The sequence below is a fragment of the Drosophila santomea genome, chromosome 3L, assembly GCF_016746245.2.
Source record: "Drosophila santomea strain STO CAGO 1482 chromosome 3L, Prin_Dsan_1.1, whole genome shotgun sequence".
In the NCBI taxonomy this organism is placed as follows: domain Eukaryota; kingdom Metazoa; phylum Arthropoda; class Insecta; order Diptera; family Drosophilidae; genus Drosophila; species Drosophila santomea.
The window spans coordinates 8,411,496-8,430,870 of record NC_053018.2 but is presented as its reverse complement, the minus strand read 5'-3'; the positions used below and the strand labels follow the sequence as shown (position 1 = coordinate 8,430,870).

The 19,375-nt window shown below is 40.4% G+C and overlaps 3 protein-coding genes across 18 annotated transcripts in view; 2 read left to right on the top strand and 1 right to left on the bottom strand.

Annotated features, from left to right (window-relative positions):
* The window catches only part of LOC120448068 (signal peptide, CUB and EGF-like domain-containing protein 3), a 114,217-nt gene that overhangs the window by 59,293 nt on the left and 35,549 nt on the right, over window positions 1-19,375 (bottom strand). The gene's annotated exons all lie outside the window — the stretch shown is intronic.
* LOC120448059 (ankyrin-2) overlaps window positions 1-19,375 on the top strand; it is a 62,694-nt gene that overhangs the window by 12,372 nt on the left and 30,947 nt on the right. For 8 of the 16 annotated variants that reach the window (XM_039629821.2, XM_039629814.2, XM_039629812.1 and 5 more), the window contains exons 10-15: window positions 1,471-1,675; window positions 4,981-5,140; window positions 5,202-6,040; window positions 6,153-8,588; window positions 8,645-8,743; window positions 8,799-8,879. In XM_039629821.2, the coding sequence (XP_039485755.1) occupies window positions 1,471-1,675; window positions 4,981-5,140; window positions 5,202-6,040; window positions 6,153-8,588; window positions 8,645-8,743; window positions 8,799-8,879 (3,820 nt within the window). Of the gene's footprint in view, window positions 1-1,470; window positions 1,676-2,873; window positions 2,901-4,980; window positions 5,141-5,201; window positions 6,041-6,140; window positions 8,589-8,644; window positions 8,744-8,798; window positions 8,880-11,642; window positions 14,328-14,492; window positions 15,543-16,040; window positions 19,109-19,375 lie in introns of all 16 variants that reach the window. The other 8 variants (XM_039629813.1, XM_039629818.1, XM_039629809.1 and 5 more) reach the window with 4 other exon arrangements.
* LOC120448066 overlaps window positions 9,861-19,375 on the top strand; it is a 32,856-nt gene continuing 23,341 nt past the window's right edge. The window contains exon 1 of the mRNA XM_039629830.2: window positions 9,861-10,127. The gene's annotated coding sequence lies outside the window, so the exon portion shown is untranslated. The remainder of the gene's footprint in view (window positions 10,128-19,375) is intronic.

Below are 19,375 nucleotides of genomic sequence, written 5' to 3'. Positions count from 1 at the left end.
CTTCCCCGAAATATCAAAAAAAAAAAAATAATGCAAAAAAAGGTTTTCCAAAATGAAAATGAGCATTTATAACCAGTACTCCTATATCCAGTTACTGTAACCATCTATGTTAACCCGCCCTAAATCCTGTGTAGTGAATTATGGTAGATCTTAATCACCAAAGTTCGATTACAGTGTTCATATATTGGTAGCAATTTCCAAAAACTAAAACAACTGTAACCGAACTTTGGAGGTAACGTTTCCAAATGTTATTACTCGTATGAAATATGTGCACTTTGTTTGATTATATTGAGACACACTTTGATAACTTTACGGCACTAAGCTAATGGAGCCATTGTGGAATCGGTATCCTTATTGCTATCCTAATCACGAATGCTTTGCAAAACAGTGACATACAATAATACAATTATATATGAACCGATTGAATTTGATCATGGATCAAGCCAAGTCTGTCAAATCGCAGATTATCGGCTAGCTTCTTAACAGCAAGAGCAAAAACAGCAAAAGATTGTCCAACTTGATAAGACATATGAAATACATATGAATATCGAATAATATGATACATTTACTTATATGCTAACTACTTATAGCTATTCATACATTATTTATGATTATTATCTACTTATGCATAAGATTATACTTACAAGTTCTCTGAAATGCAGTACTACCCAATAAATTTAGTTCGACAAAAACTTTATGCCAATGAAAATGTTTTAATTACGTTTCATTTGATTACTTTTCATTCAATTGCTTTTTCAAAAATGAATAGATAAGAGGTGAAAATACTTAGTGAGTTACAATTGGGTCCGGTTTGAAGTGCCTAACGAAGTTGTAACATTTTAGCCATGCCGTAAGCAAAAAACGATTTTATAATGGCCCCACTCATGAGTTCAAATTTTCGCACGTTTTATTTGCATTTAACTGATATTTGTATATTTCAACATTTTCAATAATATTATTATAATTTCTTTTCGTTCTGTACATTGTATAAAGTTCTTGGTTTACTTCCTAGCCCTTCAGTTGTAGACAGAGTTTTTTTGATAACTAAATTTATTGGGACATAAATGGGCTCGAACATTGTTATCGTTTGTAGTTAACTTATGCTGTAATTTAACTAAAACATGCAATTGCTCAATACAACAACTACCATGAAAACAATATGCATAAACACCTTAAAAGCATTGTACAAAAACCAAAAAACTAAAAAAAAACCCAAAGTGTCGAATCGAATTGATAATGTTCACCATTTAGCCCAAAAGACTCATTTCATATTATTTATTTTATTCGTTGCCTTATGACAGACAAAAAAAGCGCATATTTCGTATAAAAAATTTTGTTTTGTCAATTTTCATTAAGTTAAGTTATACTTTTTCGTTCATCTCATGCCAGTGTGTACTGTGTGTATAAGCGTGGCCGATCGAAATCGATTTTTGTCTATAGTGCCAATCGAATCCGTTACACTCGTTCTAGGCCCAACCGGTCGATCCTGACCTCACGGCGAAGCTATTGGGTCGCGGCGTGGCCGTATCCCCAATTGTTACGGTCGAGCCGCGTCGCCGTAAATTCCACAAGGCCATCACACTCAGCATGCCCGCGCCCAAGGCTCACAGCCAGGGTATGATCAACCAGTACTCGGGCAATACGCCCACCCTGCGTCTGCTATGCTCCATTACAGGTAAGTTGATGCCGATCCATTACCGATCCGCCAGCTAAGAGCCGGTCTTTTGTGTTGTTTGTACGATGTGATCCAAGCAGTTATTATTACCCATTATCGATTACCAATTACCAATTGCCAATTACCAATTACCATTACGACTATTACGAAGTATATCCACTTACATTTCCATTACGTTAGTTGATGTTTTTTGAGTATTAATGATCCTCCTTGAAAACCCCAAATATCTTCCACATCCTATCTCTCTCTCTCTCTTTCTATATATCTCTATATATATAACTCTGTCTCAGGCCTTTGTTAACTTCATTCCTGTTCATGATTTCTTGAGTGTAACTATATCTTATGCTTTCGTTGAGTTGAGTTTAGTACGTGCTTTCGTTATTCGTTTTGGTTGTCTCTATAACATTTAGAATACAAGTATCTCATGTGCTAAAACCGTAGTACTTTATATTTACCATACATGCCATATATACTATTACTATTCAAAAACCTGTACAGTGGAAATTGCCATCTAAATCCAATGAAAAATGACTCTGGGAATAAATGACTCCCGAATTAAATTTATGAGAATGAGATTGAATTGAGAAACATTCGTTTGTAGGTCCCATCCGATTCAAACTGAAACATTATGCTTGTGTCTGTGTTGTAGATGCGTAAACATAAGTTGTTCGAACGGGTTGTTCCGGCAGTAGCCCGCATCGTATCGTATCGTAATCGTATCCTCTTTTGGAATCTTAGACAGTTGTAGAGCATTCACCTCCATTCGCCACCTTTGATGCGCTCATACATCAATGACACGCCCATACAGATACATACAGAAACAAAAACAGAAAAAGATACAGCTACAGAAACAGATACAGATACAAATACAGATATTCCACACCTATATCTCGTACTTCAGCTCGATCCCAACCCAGATCAGTGTCATGTTCAGTGTGTCTCTTCATTGTGCCAAACGGTGTTCGTTCTGTTACCCTTTGTTCAATTTGCGTTTATTGTATCGCTTGAGTTCGTTCTGATAATTTTCGATGATTTCGATTTCAATTTCGATTTCGTGTTGAGCAAAAACAAACCCAAACAAAACAAACTTCGATTCAATTCTTGATTGAAAACCTATTTAATTGTTCTATAATTTCGTACTAATGCGTCATTGCATACGTGTGCACGCATTCCGTTCTGTTTTCTCAATCCATTGAAGGTGTGTTTCGGAAAAGGTCTCTAAAAGGTAACTAAAACTGACTCAAATGTCACAAATACTAAAATAAATAATACAAAAAAATTCAGAAATTCACAAACATGTATGAAGTTTCAAATTGAAACTGTTTACAAAATAAAATCGTTATTTGTTCATATTTAGTTGTTTCGTTCTATGCCAAACAAAACCAAATAAAAATTTAAGAATAGCAATCATATTGTGTTGCAAAATGAGGCATACAACCAAATCCAAGAAGCAAATTTGACAAAGGAAAATTTGAAAATTCTGCATATTTTATTTATGATAAATTCTCTTGTTAAGAAACTATTGCAAATATTTCAAACAATTTATTTTTCAACTTCTATGCCTTAAATCCCTTGGTTATTACTCCGTTTCATTGAGTTCTTCGTTTTCAGTTGCCCCCATTTATTTTCTGAGTTTCGTTGAGTTATTCGCTTAAATTCGGGTTGCGCTGCGTCTTTGGGTTTACTACACCAGATGCTCAGGGTTAACTTTCTGTTTTGGTGGGGTCTGTTCAATGGGCCCCACTCGATCGGCAATGTTCTCTTAGCCAAGAAAACGCTTTCAGCTCAAAGCGGCTTAGTTTTTTGAAGTAAGCAAACTTTCCAATTTACTTTTTCGAACCTTAAGCTTGTCATGCAAACGTCTTTGCCGCCTTCTCTTTCTCTCTGTCTAACCTCTCTCCCTCTAACATACAATAATATGAATTACTCAAGCGATTTTCTGACTGCACGCGGTTTGTTGCCAAATATATAACTAAACTGCACAATTTCATTAAAGAGTTTGTAGGTTTTGTAAGCTAAACTAAACGCCAACTAAAGTTGCTCTTTGGGCCATTGAAACCGTACTTAAAGCCAGGCCACTAGATCGTGCCAGACTAATTTGATTTATTCAGTTACCGATTGGAATCTTATCCTTATTCCATTCAAACATATCATACTTGTTAAGGTTCTGAAGCTTTACGTTTACATTTTGGTTAATATTTTCGGTTTGGAATGCCGTGCACCTGATTGTAGATTGTTTATTCGTTGTTTATTGAACGTTAACAGTTTGTGTTGGTTGATATTATTTCGTTTCAAAGAAAGCAGAACTATTATGTACATTGTTTCTTGTTTTAAGAAGAAAAATCAAACTAATTATGAATGATCAATTTCGAATTTCTACTGTTTGTGGCACCAAAGAGAACTTTTCTGAAACCGAATAAGTGTCAACTATTGAGAAAGAAACTAAAGTCAAGCGATCGCTGTGGCAAGCTCAATAATATCATATAACAAACGGTGTTTTGTTAATGTACCATACAAATATAAACATATTAAATAAATATCAATAAGTTGACGATTCTTTTATACATTCCTATTTAATTACGTTTGGTTTTCTATGATTTGTATTATTTGATTGTATTTGATTCCATTTCGTTTGGATCTTATGTTTATTTGAACACATTTACAACAAGTAACACTTGACACGCTCACTTATTTTCCATTCAAAAGAAGCCAAAAATTAGTTTTTTTCCAAAGTGTTAAGCATGTTGTTTCGAAACGGCTTCAACGTAAGCGCAACAAGTACCCTAGTACTCGTACCTCTGTAAATGCTACAGCCCTACCAAATTAACCAAATATATGCTTGAAATCAAAGTGCCTCATAAACTCACACACCCCACACTACACACTACACACTACACATTCTTCTTTTGACATTCAACAGACTCCACTTATATCATCACACTCATGCCATGCCATAAGATAACCATATGATACTAAATATATCTAATACTTATCGCTAAATACGATTTTAATACTATACCATAAACTATATACAATAATAATTTTCAATACTACTCCTATTCCATCTAATTGCTTTGTAATTAACACTCTGAAAAAAAGTTTTTGTGTTGAGTTTATGGTTTCGTTTAAGAAATTAGTTCAACAATTTTGGAATTAATTCAATATTTATCTGCTAATGAGACAACAGTAGAGATTTTCAAGAGTTTTTACATATACATATGTAGTCTATGCGTAAAGCCCATTTTCCAAGGCCTTAGACCTGCCATTGAACGTTTCCGTATTCCATCTAACTAATCCATCGCCAGGCGGACCATCTCGTGCTCAATGGGAGGATGTCACCGGTTCCACGCCCCTGACATTTGTCAACGACTGTGTCTCCTTTACCACCACAGTATCAGCTCGTTTCTGGCTGATGGATTGCCGCAACATCTCGGATGCCACCAAAATGGCCACTGAACTGTACAAGTAAGTGGTTGCTCTGCACCACAAGTAGTTCCATTCATAATTTCTGCATCTTTGAACACAGGGAAGTCATCCATGTGCCGTTCATTGCCAAGTTTGTGGTATTCGCCAAGAAGATAGAACCATTCGAAGCGAGACTCCGGGTCTTCTGCATGACCGACGATCGTGAGGATAAAACCCTGGAGAAGCATGAGCTCTACACGGAAGTGGCCAAGAGCCGTGATGTCGAGGTCCTCGAGGGCAAGCCGCAGTTCATCGAGATGGCTGGCAATCTAGTGCCTGTGACCAAATCGGGCGACCAGCTCCAGGTGCAATTCAAGGCCTTCCGAGAGAACCGCCTGCCGTTTACTGTACGAGTCAAGGATCAACATGCTGATATTGTTGGACGCACGTTGTTCATGAAGGAACCCAAGGTGGCCAAGGGCGAGCCACCGCAACAGCCCATCTGCATTCTGAACATCGTTCTCCCAGAGGCTGTAATTCCCGATTCTACAACCGCGTTTTCGGACCGCGTCACCTCCGCTTACAGGACCTCAATGTTCAGCTTGAGCAAGCATCAAAATGACCATTACATTGGTGACATCCGCATCGTCGATCTATCCAACCTGTTGGGTAAGGATTGGATTCAGCTGGCCCCGGAGATCGGCATCAATGGGGAGGAGATCGATGAGATCATCAACCACAACACAGATAGCATTGCCAGGCAGGCACAGAGCATGATTCGCCTATATAAGGACAAACCAAACTACGATATTCTTTCGCTGGAAACGGCACTCAAAAATATTGGACGAGACGACATCATGAAAAAGTGCAAAAGTGGACGACTATCGCATTCGCGTGAGTTCGATGAGGCGGACCTAATGAAGAACTCGGAGTCCGTGGAGGAATTGGTTCGCAGAGAAAGTAAGTATACATTGCAATGAGTTATAAAAGTCTATATATATCGCTTGCTTCGAATCCTTTTAACTCATAATGTTAAACGTGTTTGAAATAACTCTTTAAGTTCTCTTCCCAGGCAAGCGAATCCAGCAAATTAACGAACGCGAAGAAGTCAAATACTCTGCTGAGGAGAAGGAGGTCGAGGAATCGGAGTCCGATGAGGAAGCTGCCAAGCGAACAGTAGCGGAACGACGGGAAAAGATTGTGAAGCGTCTGTCCATGGAACGATCCATTCCTGCCTCAACCCAAAAGAAAGAGATCACCCGCGAAATAACCGAGATCAAGCGAAAGAGTCTCATCGAGGACAAGAAGGCTCACCATGAGTCCGAAATTCTAATGCAACTGCCTGCCGATAACGTGATTATCAAGACAACAACTGTTCCCGACCAAGTCATTAAGATGAAGATGGGCAAGATGGACTCAACCGAGATAAGCAAGAGCGAGTTCGACAAGGAACTCACGCACAAGTTCAGGACATCCGGGCGTAGTTCAGAGGAGGAAGACCAGCCATCGTCTCCGGATCAGACTGACAAGATTGTCCAGGACATTAGTGCTGCCGAGAAGAAGGAGAAGGATGGCGTTACCTTCAGCCGAGTGACGACAATAACCCGCCAAGAGGCTCGCGACATTACCGAAGACTTCTTAGAGATTGAGAAGCGCAGCCAACTGCCGGCTACATCCACAAACGCAACAGTTCATGAGAAGTTCGTTGAGGAGATCAAGGAGAAGACCAGCCCTCTGGCTTCGGTGCCGCAAGAAACCGTCAAGGAGGTGCAGCAAGTCATTAGCGAGGTCACCGAAATAGCCAGCAAGAAGGTTGAAAACATTATTAGCTCCTTTGAGAGTACCAAGTCTGTAGAAGCTACTCCAGTTCTGCCCACACAGTTGTCTGTCGAATCAACGAAGGTTAGCGAGACCATTAAGAACCTGGAGGATTCTAAGACCGTGTCCGCGGAGCAATCGAAGACTGTCCATGTTATCGAGAGCTCTAGTATCGAGGAGACAATTGCCGAATTCGAAGCCAAGAAGGTCAAATATGACTTCCATGGCGGTGAGCCTAAGACACAGATCCCTAAGTTCACGCGGAAGCCTAGCGATGATACGATGAAGCCCACTGCAGCTCCACGTGCTACAGTTGAATGCGAAACCGAATCGGTCATTGAGACTAAGGCCGAAAAACCAATCTCAAAGATTCCAGTCAAGACAATACCAACCGAAGCTCAGAAGGTGGTCGAAGTAGATGCACGTAAGATCACTCAAGACTTCCTGCAGGGTGAGAAACTGGCATCTGAGCCCAAACCATCTCCAGCAGCCAGCAAGATACCCAAGGTGGAGCCGAGAAAATCAGTGGATAAGCAGGTCGAACGGGAATCAAAAATCTTGGACGATGTTGTTGCCTCTACGGCCACCATTATGACCGCTGGACTAGGTAGTGAGCAGTTCAAAGAACAAATCGTTGAGCATTCTGAAATTGTCGCCAAATCCGAGACAGTCGCGGAAAAGGTCAGCGAACTGCTAGAAACATTCCACAAAATCGAGGAGAAGGTCGCCAAATCGGAGAAGACCGCGGAAATATCCAGCAAAGTGGAGGAGCTAGTTAAAATCGAGGACAAACCTCTCTCACAATTGCAGCCCAAGGAGGATAAGGTGGCTGAAAAGGTTGCTGAATTTATCGAAACATTCCACAAAATCGAGGAGCAGATCACCACTGCCGATGCCCACCAGCTCACTCGTGATTTTCTGAGCATGGAGCAACAAACCCAATTGCCAAGCATGCCACAAGCTGCTGAGAAGCCCCTCGAATCCAGTTTGACATCCACAAGTGCTTCGGAACCAGAATCATTTGTTACAGTGAAGTCCTCACCGCCAGCGAGTAAGATACCTGTAGTGGAACCCAGGAAAATCGTTTTCGAAGAAACCACAAAGCCTCTGGTCGAGCCTGAGCCAGTGAAGACCACTGAAAAGAAGCCTCTCAACGAGCGACAACTAACCGCTGATTTCTTGAACATGGAGCAGCAAACACAGCTGGTCTCCGAGCCTGCCAAGTCGTTGGTAAAAGAGGTGGTGAAGTCAGCCGAGCAAATGGTAGAACAACCGAAACAGCAAAAACCCCTGAGTGAACGTCAACTTACAGAGGACTTCCTGCTTATGGAACAGCAGACACAGCTGCCTACAGACATTTTCAAGGCAACGGATAAGCTGATCGATGGCATTGAGTCTGCAGCACCAGTTGGAGATCAAGCTTCGCCGTTCCACACGCCCAAGTTGACCACCAGTGTGGTGACCCAGGAGCCACAGTCACTGGCGAGCGAATATGGTAGTGACACGTTTGGCAAACAGGCCACCATGCCGCTAGGAGATTCATTGTTGGAGCAGGGACTCATTGCACCAGTATCCATGGAGCCACGAAAGTCACTGACCGATGCCGAGTTCTGCAAATCGGTGGGCGAAACAATCACCAAGAAGATGAGCGTGGGAGTAATCGAAATAAGTGATGAGCTCAAGAAAATAGGTACGTTGTCTTAAGATCTTATTTATTATCTGGTCTAACCTTATTGCTTGATATAGAGAGCGAAATCCCACACTCCCAGACTCCGCCACCAACACCGAGTGACAACAAAACCGACAAGCAGAACGAAGAGCCTGAACTGATCAGCCTAGAACGTGGTAAGTTGGTGTTGGTTAAGCTTAATGTTAAATCTATAAAACAATTTGAAAATAGATTATCTGGCCGACACTGTGACCACCCTGCATACGACTACAGAGTCGACCCTCGAACGCGTTTCTGCCATTACCAAAATTGGTAAGTGCAAGTTCTGAAATGGGTGGCTGCCACTATGCTCAATTTCTATGCAATTTGTAATTGTTATGTAAACTTACTTTATATATTTTCTTATGTTTGCCTTTTTCGGTAAAAGAATATAAATCTGTTACCATTATTTTTATACACCCCTTCTTTTAATTTGAATTTTTCATTTACAATTTTGCCACATTCCGTAGTGTTCCTTGAACTATTTTTTTGTTTTATCCCATTTCGTTACTACTACTACTACTCCGTTCCTCTACATTCCATTTTGATTTAAGTGAAAAGGCTTTTTGTATGCAAAGTACCATTCAACCATTAAACGATTGCGATCTAAAAACCGTTAGTTAGTTAATTGTATTTGTAAAAAAACGAATGGCAAACTGCTACTGTGTGTATCTTAATTAAAAAAGTCTATAAGTGCGGCACTAAGAGTGCCATAAATCGAAAACTAAAAAAATTAAAAGGGATATCCCAATCCTAAGATAACAAACACCAAACTGAAACGCAATGAATGAATATGGCCACGAAATCACGCAGATACTTGTAGCAAAGCAAATGTCGTTAAGTTTCCCGATAATCCAATTACGTTAGCACTGACGAAAGGTCGCAGAAACATGGCTAATTGTTTGTCTGGCGCCGTTCTGCGCAGTGAATGCATAACATTCGGTGGTGTCAATGTCAGTGGGGCATTCAATAGATAGATCCAATCACGGATCGATAATCGTGAAAAACTTTAACTTTTTTCCCGAAACGCTATCCCATCGGGGATATTTTCCTGTTGACCGAAGAAAGCCTATTAGTCCATTAGCCCTGTGAAGGCATCCGCAGTTAATGGTATTTTCCTGTGGTTTCTTATATAATTGTCGTCTATCCAATCCACCGCAGGGTGGTGAAAAACCAACACTAGCGCACTTATGTCATAGTGCATGGGGGCAACAAGCGGGCAAAACCCGAACGGTGGCGTATACTTAATTTAATTTGCCTCTGGCATTCTTGCAGTACAGCGATAGCCGCGCATTTCGGGAAGATTTAGTCACGTATTTGAATTTCCCAAGTACGCGCGATTCAGAATTTAAACAGAGTCACGACACTGGTAAATGTGAGGACTATTTTGAAACTATTTTAAAAATATTAACAAATTTGTGCGGATTTGTGATTGTGATTCATTCAATGCGTAACAGAATAAACTATACACATAAACTTAACAATACGCTAAAGTAAATCTAAGTCTATTGTATTTTAATGGTAAGTTCTGATGTATAATTACAATCAATTTGAAAAGTTGCCACAGCTTCAGGTCCTATGTTTATACATCTATGATGGGTATCGTTTTCTGATAGGTCTGTCTCATGTTGTTGTCCTCTCAACTCTCATGGTATAATAATTACGTTTGCAATTACAAATATTTAAGCAATTGAGTTTATGTTTTTTAACGAACTACTGCAAGCTACAATTTAAATAATTCGATTTGTGTTTAACCTATGTAATAACCTTGTTTACTATACTCGTACTCAATCGGCCTATAGAATATATCTATAGCTAAGCCAAATATGCAATACCTACATATATTAACATTCGTTTAGCAATTACTAAGATTTTTTTCATTAAGATAAACACTTTTGGCATACTTTTGGATTTCCGAAATTGAAAAAAAAAACCAATTCAAAACCTCGCCCATATTGGGATCAGCAAGGAGCTGGGCGTTCTCCAGCCGGCTTTCGATCTCCATATGAGGATTTGTCGAAGAACACTCCAGTGAACCACCATGGCCTTCAGTTTGCAATGTTTATGTTTAATTTGTTTTTCGCAAATAATTATGTGTTCTGTTGCTTTTCGTAACTTTATCCAAACCTTAACGAAAAAGCATATACTTACCATAAATATATATCGATAATAGTGTACTGTACCTGAATGTTAAGTCGAGTCATATCCAGATCTCACTGTAGTAGTCCTATACAGCATATACAACTCGTATTCGTACTTTTGTCATTATTTGCGAATTATATAACAGCCACAATTGTAATAGCCTCACTGTATAATCAACATTTGATTTGTTTGCACCCAGACCCACCAACCCAGCGCGATTTTTAAATGTAATCGGTTGTTTATAGATCTCATTAAATATACGAGTATGTGACATATGATGTCGTGGCTTGCTCCAAATCTTGCATTTCTAGCTAGTTTTGCTTTTTGATTTCATAATCAACATAAACATTGCTTAAATATTTGCAAATCCAAAAATGTGCAAACGTAATTCGCTAAGATCAGCTCCTGAATTTCACTCGAAGCCTTGAATCTTGTGCAGCATCCAAACAAACAGAAATGGGCTCAATAATCCACGACCTCATATGCAGCATCTAAACGTATGTACCTGAATGAAGCTAAGCTCATCTTGGCTCAAGTTGGGTCGGTTCAGCTAAGCTCCATCTGGAATCTGGCATCTGTTAATTGCGAAACAGAAATTTTAATTGCGCTTCTCAACTAATAACTAAAGCATAAGCATTAAGTGCATGTTTGTGCCTGCTGCTGGGTTTTTGGCGTATAGCTTGTAGTAAGAATTATGCCATGTATACCAACCTTTAAAAAGTTGTGTGTATATATGTCGGCAACTTGATTGCACTGTGTACATAGACTAATCCACCATAAAGAGAATATGGTTTAATCGAAATTGGTGTTAATTGTGTTTATATTGCTTGTTTTTACTCTACTTTACTCTCCCAACCAAACCCCAATTCGCCATCCCCGGAATGCCTCAAACAGAGCACTTCAGTGTTCATAATGTAAAATCCGAAACCTTTACAAGAACAGATGAACCTGATAAGCTGCTCCATAGTGTGGTAGCTCCCCCCGATATTCAGAAATTGTACTCACAAGACACTACCTCATTTACAGAAATGAGTACAAGTAGTCAAACACCGAAGATGACAACAACGACGACCATGACAGCACAAATAGATCGCACCAAAGTAGATTTGACTATTTCTGGGCAAGATCAGCATAAACATAAGGATCTCAAGGAGCAGTCAGCAGTAGATGTAGATGCAAAAACAGAGGCAGAGAAGATTGCCAGTGATAGGGATTATTTAGAACAAATTATGGGCTGTGGTGATGTGAGACGCAAGATTATGCGTTTGGAGAGCAGTGGCAGCACCGAATCATTGGAGTCCATGGGCAAGTCATCCACTGTGACACCCAAATATATAGGCGACAATGTGCCAGTGGTGCGAGAGGTGGTGCGGAGTATGGAGGATAAGATCTGCAGTACAGTGGTGTCGGCCATTCCATTTGCCGTACAAAAACGGAAGACCCATGAAGATGACAAGGAACCCAATGTAGTAGAGCTAGAAAAGCAAATACTTACGCCAGCAGATTTGGCCCTGGAAAAGCTAATCAAATGTGAGCCACCCTCTGAGGTGGTAAAAATTTCACCCATCGAGGCCATGGCTGTTGGCCTTAAAGAGATTGACGAAGAGGTTTGTGAAAAGGTTTGCGAGAAGCGCAAGTCCTTTGTGGTAGCTGAAGACTTTTGTGAAACGGATAAGACTTTAACTGAACAGGTAATAGATTTAAATAGGCAAGTAGACCAGGTACCTGCAAGGATTTTAACTGAAACTATTGAAAAGCATTTAGACTTAGAAGATAGGGACATCCTTGAAGCTTCACCAACGGTTAGGGAAGTTGTGCAGGACATTGAACGCAAATATCCTGCGGCTAGTTTAGAGGCCAAACCTTTTAGTCCACGCAAGCGGGTAACACCAGACCGTAAGGTTGATGTTTCGTCCATAGAGCAGCTGATTTTAAGCGACGCCGATTTGATTTTAGATGGTTTGGGCTCTAAGTGTATACCAGAACAAAAGGTACAGTCGCCCATTTCTTCCATGAACAAGACGAGCAGCAGTACTGAAAACCTAGAAGACATATGCGAAAAAAAATGCTCAAAGCGCACAATCTCAGATATGGCAAAGGTCTTTGAAAGAAAAGAAGACCCAATAACTTTACCATCTATTACAAATGTAAAGTCGACAACTGCCAAGTTCCTTGAGTGCGAGTCAGGGAAGTTCGCTATTACGGATAGTATTCAGGATTTTAATGCCAAGAGTAGTTTAAATGAAGAAGTAGCTGGGATTGAAAAAGTTCAACATAGATTTTTAGCAGATTGTGATACACAAGAATTTCCAATAGAAACGATTATGGATACAAAATTCGTAGAATTCCCAAAAATTTCACACACCCTCGAACGATTACATTCCATTTCGAAAACTGACCTTGCGGATACTAAGAAAATCGTCCACGAATCTAGTGAATTCGAATCAAAACTAGATAAACTTGTGCACAAAATAGAACAAAAAGATAACCAAAACCCTGATTTTGAACACAATGTAAAGTTTCCCACTCTGGACAATTTAGATGAGTTTCAGACACAGAAGAACTTGACCTCTGAACTTGTTACAGTGACGGATAACTCGGAGAATAAATTTCCAACTGAAGGAAAATCTTATTTAGGTAAAGAACCAATTGAAAGCGATAGCGACGAGGAGTTGGACAATTTGAAAAAGAAAAGCAAGCTTAACCTTTTATCGAAAATTGAGCACTCATCCTATTTTGATACAACAAAGATCGTCAAGAGCACAGAAAGTAGAGAAATAACGAAATTTCCAATGGCGAACGATAGCAAGTCAGGAGACACATTTTACTCTGGAGAAAAAGCAGAATACATTCATTCCACTAAAACAATATCAGACAAACACGACCAGTCATTTAGCCACAAAACTTCGTTGGTAACTTCAGATAAAGGTAGTGCAGATAATTCTCACATTAGTTTGGAAGAAAAACCGAAGTCGCCTGAGGAGAAGGACGAAAAGGTCCTAGCGAAACCAGACGACAGTTCCCAGTCAGTTATTGAGACTGTAAAGCCAAGTCCCAAAGCATATTCGGACGACGAATCTGATGACGAAATAGATACACCCAAACCACAAGACAAACTTATTAGCCAGCCAACTTCTTTGGTAACTTCTGTGACTGGTAGTGAGGATAAGTCTCCTCTTCATGCCGAAGAAAAACCGAAGTCGCCTGAGAAGAAAGACGAAATGGTCCTAGCTAAACCAGACGACAGTTTCAAATCAGTCATTGAGACTGTTAAGCCAAGTCCAAAAGAATATTCGGACGACGAATCTGATGACGATATAGATATTCCCAAACCACAAGACAAACCTATTAGCCAGCCAACTTCTTTGGTAACTTCTGTAATAGGTAGTGGGGATAAGTCTGCTCTTCATGCCGAAGAAAAACCGAAGTCGCCTGAGAAGAAAGACGAAAAGGTCCTAGCTAAACCAGACGACAGTTTCAAATCAGTCATTGAGACTGTTAAGCCAAGTCCAAAAGAATATTCGGACGACGAATCTGATTACGAGATAGATATTCCCAAACCACAAGACAAACCTATTAGCCAGCCAACTTCTTTGGTAACTTCTGTGACTGGTAGTGAGGTTAAGTCTCCTCTTCATACTGAAGAAAAACCGAAGTCCTCTGAGAAGAAGGACATTAAGCCCAGTCTAGTGGAATATTCCGACAATGAAGGCGATGCCAAAATTGAGTGTCCTAAGCCCCAAGAGAAGCCTTTAAGTGAACCAATGCCAATAGTGACACCCTTCAGTAGTTTCCATGACGTAATGTCCAAAGAAGTTATTTCCTTTAAGGCAGAAGAAAGTTCAACAACAATTCAATCAAATGTTAAGTTCGCAAGCACTACTATTACAACAGAAGATACCAATATAGTTATACCGATTGACTCCCTTTCAAACTTAAAAGACGATAAGATCCCATCCTCAGTAGATGAAAAACCAAAGTCACCAAGAGAGTCAGGGAAGACTATTTTAAAAGAGCTTTCGGACGATAAAAGTGAGAAGGAGTTTGGAATTACTAAGACTCACGACAAGTCTGATAGCCACACAATTTCTTGGGTAACTTCTGTAGCAGATATTGGGGGAAAATCTCCTCCTCATCCTGAAGAAAAACATAAGTCGCCTGAGAAGAAGGACGAAAAGGTCCTAGCGAAACCAGACGACAGTTCGCAGTCAGTCATTGAGACTGTTAAGCCAAGTCCGAAAGAATATTCAGACGACGAATCTGATGACGAAATAGATATTCCCAAACAACAAGACAAAACTATTAGCCAGCCAACTTCTTTGGTAACTTCTGTAATAGGTAGTGGGGATAAGTCTGCTCTTCATGCCGAAGAAAAACCGAAGTCGCCTGAGAAGAAAGACGAAAAGGTCCTAGCTAAACCAGACGACAGTTTCAAATCAGTCATTGAGACTGTTAAGCCAAGTCCAAAAGAATATTCGGACGACGAATCTGATTACGAGATAGATATTCCCAAACCACAAGACAAACCTATTAGCCAGCCAACTTCTTTGGTAACTTCTGTAACAGGTAGTGGGGATAAGTCTGCTCTTCATACCGAAGAAAAACCGAAGTCGCCTGAGAAGAAAGACGAAAAGGTCCTAGCTAAACCAGACGACAGTTTCAAATCAGTCATTGAGACTGTTAAGCCAAGTCCCAAAGATTATTCAGACGACGAATCTGATGACGAAATAGATATTCCAAAACCGCAAGACAAACCTATTAGCCAGCCAACTTCTTTGGTAACTTCTGTGACTGGTAGGGAGGATAAGTCTCCTCTTCATACTGAAGAAAAACCGAAGTCCCCTGAGAAGAAGGACATTAAGCCCAGTCTAGTGGAATATTCCGACAATGAAGGCGATGCCAAAATTGAGTGTCCTAAGCCCCAAGAGAAGCCTTTAAGTGAACCAATTCCAATAGTGACACCCTTCAGTAGTTTCCATGACGTAATGTCCAAAGAAGTTATTTCCTTTAAGGCAGAAGAAAGTTCAACCACAATTCAATCAAATGTTAAGTTCGCAAGCACTACTATTACAACAGAAGATACCAATATAGTTATACCGATTGACTCCCTTTCAAACTTAAAAGACGATAAGATCCCATCCTCAGTAGACGAAAAACCAAAGTCACCAAGAGAGTCAGGGAAGACTATTTTAAAAGAGCTTTCGGACGATGAAAGTGAGAAGGAGTTTGGAATTACTAAGACTCACGACAAGTCTGATAGCCACACAATTTCTTGGGTAACTTCTGTAGCAGATAATGGGGGAAAATCTCCTCTTCATCCTGAAGAAAAACAGAAGTCGCCTGAGAAGAAGGACGAAAAGATCCTAGCGAAACCAGACGACAGTTCGCAGTCAGTCATTGAGACTGTTAAGCCCAGTCCGAAAGAATATTCAGACGACGAATCTGATGACGAAATAGATATTCCCAAACAACAAGACAAAACTATTAGCCAGCCAACTTCTTTGGTAACTTCTGTAACAGGTAGTGGGGATAAGTCTGCTCTTCATACCGAAGAAAAACCGAAGTCGCCTGAGAAGAAAGACGAAATGGTCCTAGCTAAACCAGACGACAGTTTCAAATCAGTCATTGAGACTGTTAAGCCAAGTCCAAAAGAATATTCGGACGACGAATCTGATTACGAGATAGATATTCCCAAACCACAAGACAAACCTATTAGCCAGCCAACTTCTTTGGTAACTTCTGTGACTGGTAGGGAGGATAAGTCTCCTCTTCATGCCGAAGAAAAACCGAAGTCGCCTGAGAAGAAAGACGAAATGGTCCTAGCTAAACCAGACGACAGTTTCAAATCAGTCATTGAGACTGTTAAGCCAAGTCCAAAAGAATATTCGGACGACGAATCTGATGACGATATAGATATTCCCAAACCACAAGACAAACCTATTAGCCAGCCAACTTCTTTGGTAACTTCTGTAACAGGTAGTGGGGATAAGTCTGCTCTTCATGCCGAAGAAAAACCGAAGTCGCCTGAGAAGAAAGACGAAATGGTCCTAGCTAAACCAGACGACAGTTTCAAATCAGTCATTGAGACTGTTAAGCCAAGTCCAAAAGAATATTCGGACGACGAATCTGATGACGATATAGATATTCCCAAACCACAAGACAAACCTATTAGCCAGCCAACTTCTTTGGTAACTTCTGTGACTGGTAGGGAGGATAAGTCTCCTCTTCATGCCGAAGAAAAACCGAAGTCGCCTGAGAAGAAAGACGAAATGGTCCTAGCTAAACCAGACGACAGTTTCAAATCAGTCATTGAGACTGTTAAGCCAAGTCCAAAAGAATATTCGGACGACGAATCTGATTACGAGATAGATATTCCCAAACCGCAAGACAAACCTATTAGCCAGCCAACTTCTTTGGTAACTTCTGTGACTGGTAGGGAGGATAAGTCTTCTCTTCATACTGAAGAAAAACCGAAGTCCCCTGAGAAGAAGGACATTAAGCCCAGTCTAGTGGAATATTCCGACAATGAAGGCGATGCCAAAATTGAGTGTCCTAAGCCCCAAGAGAAGCCTTTAAGTGAACCAATTCCAATAGTGACACCCTTCAGTAGTTTCCATGACGTAATGTCCAAAGAAGTTATTTCCTTTAAGGCAGAAGAAAGTTCAACAACAATTCAATCAAATGTTAAGTTCGCAAGCACTACTATTACAACAGAAGATACCAAGATAGTTATACCGATTGACTCCCTTTCAAACTTAAAAGACCATAAGATCCCATCCTCAGTAGATGAAAAACCAAAGTCACCAAGAGAGTCAGGGAAGACTATTTTAAAAGAGCTTTCAGACGATGAAAGTGAGAAGGAGTTTGGAATTACTAAGCCTCACGAAAAGTCTGATAGCCACCCAATATCTTTGGTAACTTCTGTAGCAGATAATGGGGGAAAATCTCCTCTTCATCCTGAAGAAAAACAGAAGTCGCCTGAGAAGAAGGACGAAAAGATCCTAGCGAAACCAGACGACAGTTCGCAGTCAGTCATTGAGACTGTTAAGCCAAGTCCGAAAGAATATTCAGACGACGAATCTGATGACGAAATAGATATTCCCAAACAACAAGACAAAACTATTAGCCAGCCAACTTCTTTGGTAACTTCTGTAACAGGTAGTGGGGATAAGTCTGCTCTTCATACCGAAGAAAAACCGAAGTCGCCTGAGAAGAAAGACGAAATGGTCCTAGCTAAACCAGACGACAGTTTCAAATCAGTCATTGAGACTGTTAAGCCAAGTCCAAAAGAATATTCGGACGACGAATCTGATTACGAGATAGATATTCCCAAACCACAAGACAAACCTATTAGCCAGCCAACTTCTTTGGTAACTTCTGTGACTGGTAGGGAGGATAAGTCTCCTCTTCATGCCGAAGAAAAACCGAAGTCGCCTGAGAAGAAAGACGAAATGGTCCTAGCTAAACCAGACGACAGTTTCAAATCAGTCATTGAGACTGTTAAGCCAAGTCCAAAAGAATATTCGGACGACGAATCTGATGACGATATAGATATTCCCAAACCACAAGACAAACCTATTAGCCAGCCAACTTCTTTGGTAACTTCTGTAACAGGTAGTGGGGATAAGTCTGCTCTTCATGCCGAAGAAAAACCGAAGTCGCCTGAGAAGAAAGACGAAATGGTCCTAGCTAAACCAGACGACAGTTTCAAATCAGTCATTGAGACTGTTAAGCCAAGTCCAAAAGAATATTCGGACGACGAATCTGATGACGATATAGATATTCCCAAACCACAAGACAAACCTATTAGCCAGCCAACTTCTTTGGTAACTTCTGTAACAGGTAGTGGGGATAAGTCTGCTCTTCATACTGAAGAAAAACAGAAGTCGCCTGAGAAGAAGGACGAAAAGATCCTAGCGAAACCAGACGACAGTTCGCAGTCAGTCATTGAGACTGTTAAGCCAAGTCCGAAAGAATATTCAGACGACGAATCTGATGACGAAATAGATATTCCCAAACAACAAGACAAAACTATTAGCCAGCCAACTTCTTTGGTAACTTCTGTAACAGGTAGTGGGGATAAGTCTGCTCTTCATACCGAAGAAAAACCGAAGTCGCCTGAGAAGAAAGACGAAATGGTCCTAGCTAAACCAGACGACAGTTTCAAATCAGTCATTGAGACTGTTAAGCCAAGTCCAAAAGAATATTCAGACGACGAATCTGATGACGAAATAGATATTCCAAAACCGCAAGACAAACCTATTAGCCAGCCAACTTCTTTGGTAACTTCTGTGACTGGTAGGGAGGATAAGTCTCCTCTTCATACTGAAGAAAAACCGAAGTCCCCTGAGAAGAAGGACATTAAGCCCAGTCTAGTGGAATATTCCGACAATGAAGGCGATGCCAAAATTGAGTGTCCTAAGCCCCAAGAGAAGCCTTTAAGTGAACCAATTCCAATAGTGACACCCTTCAGTAGTTTCCATGACGTAATGTCCAAAGAAGTTATTTCCTTTAAGGCAGAAGAAAGTTCAACAACAATTCAATCAAATGTTAAGTTCGCAAGCACTACTATTACAACAGAAGATACCAATATAGTTATACCGATTGACTCCCTTTCAAACTTAAAA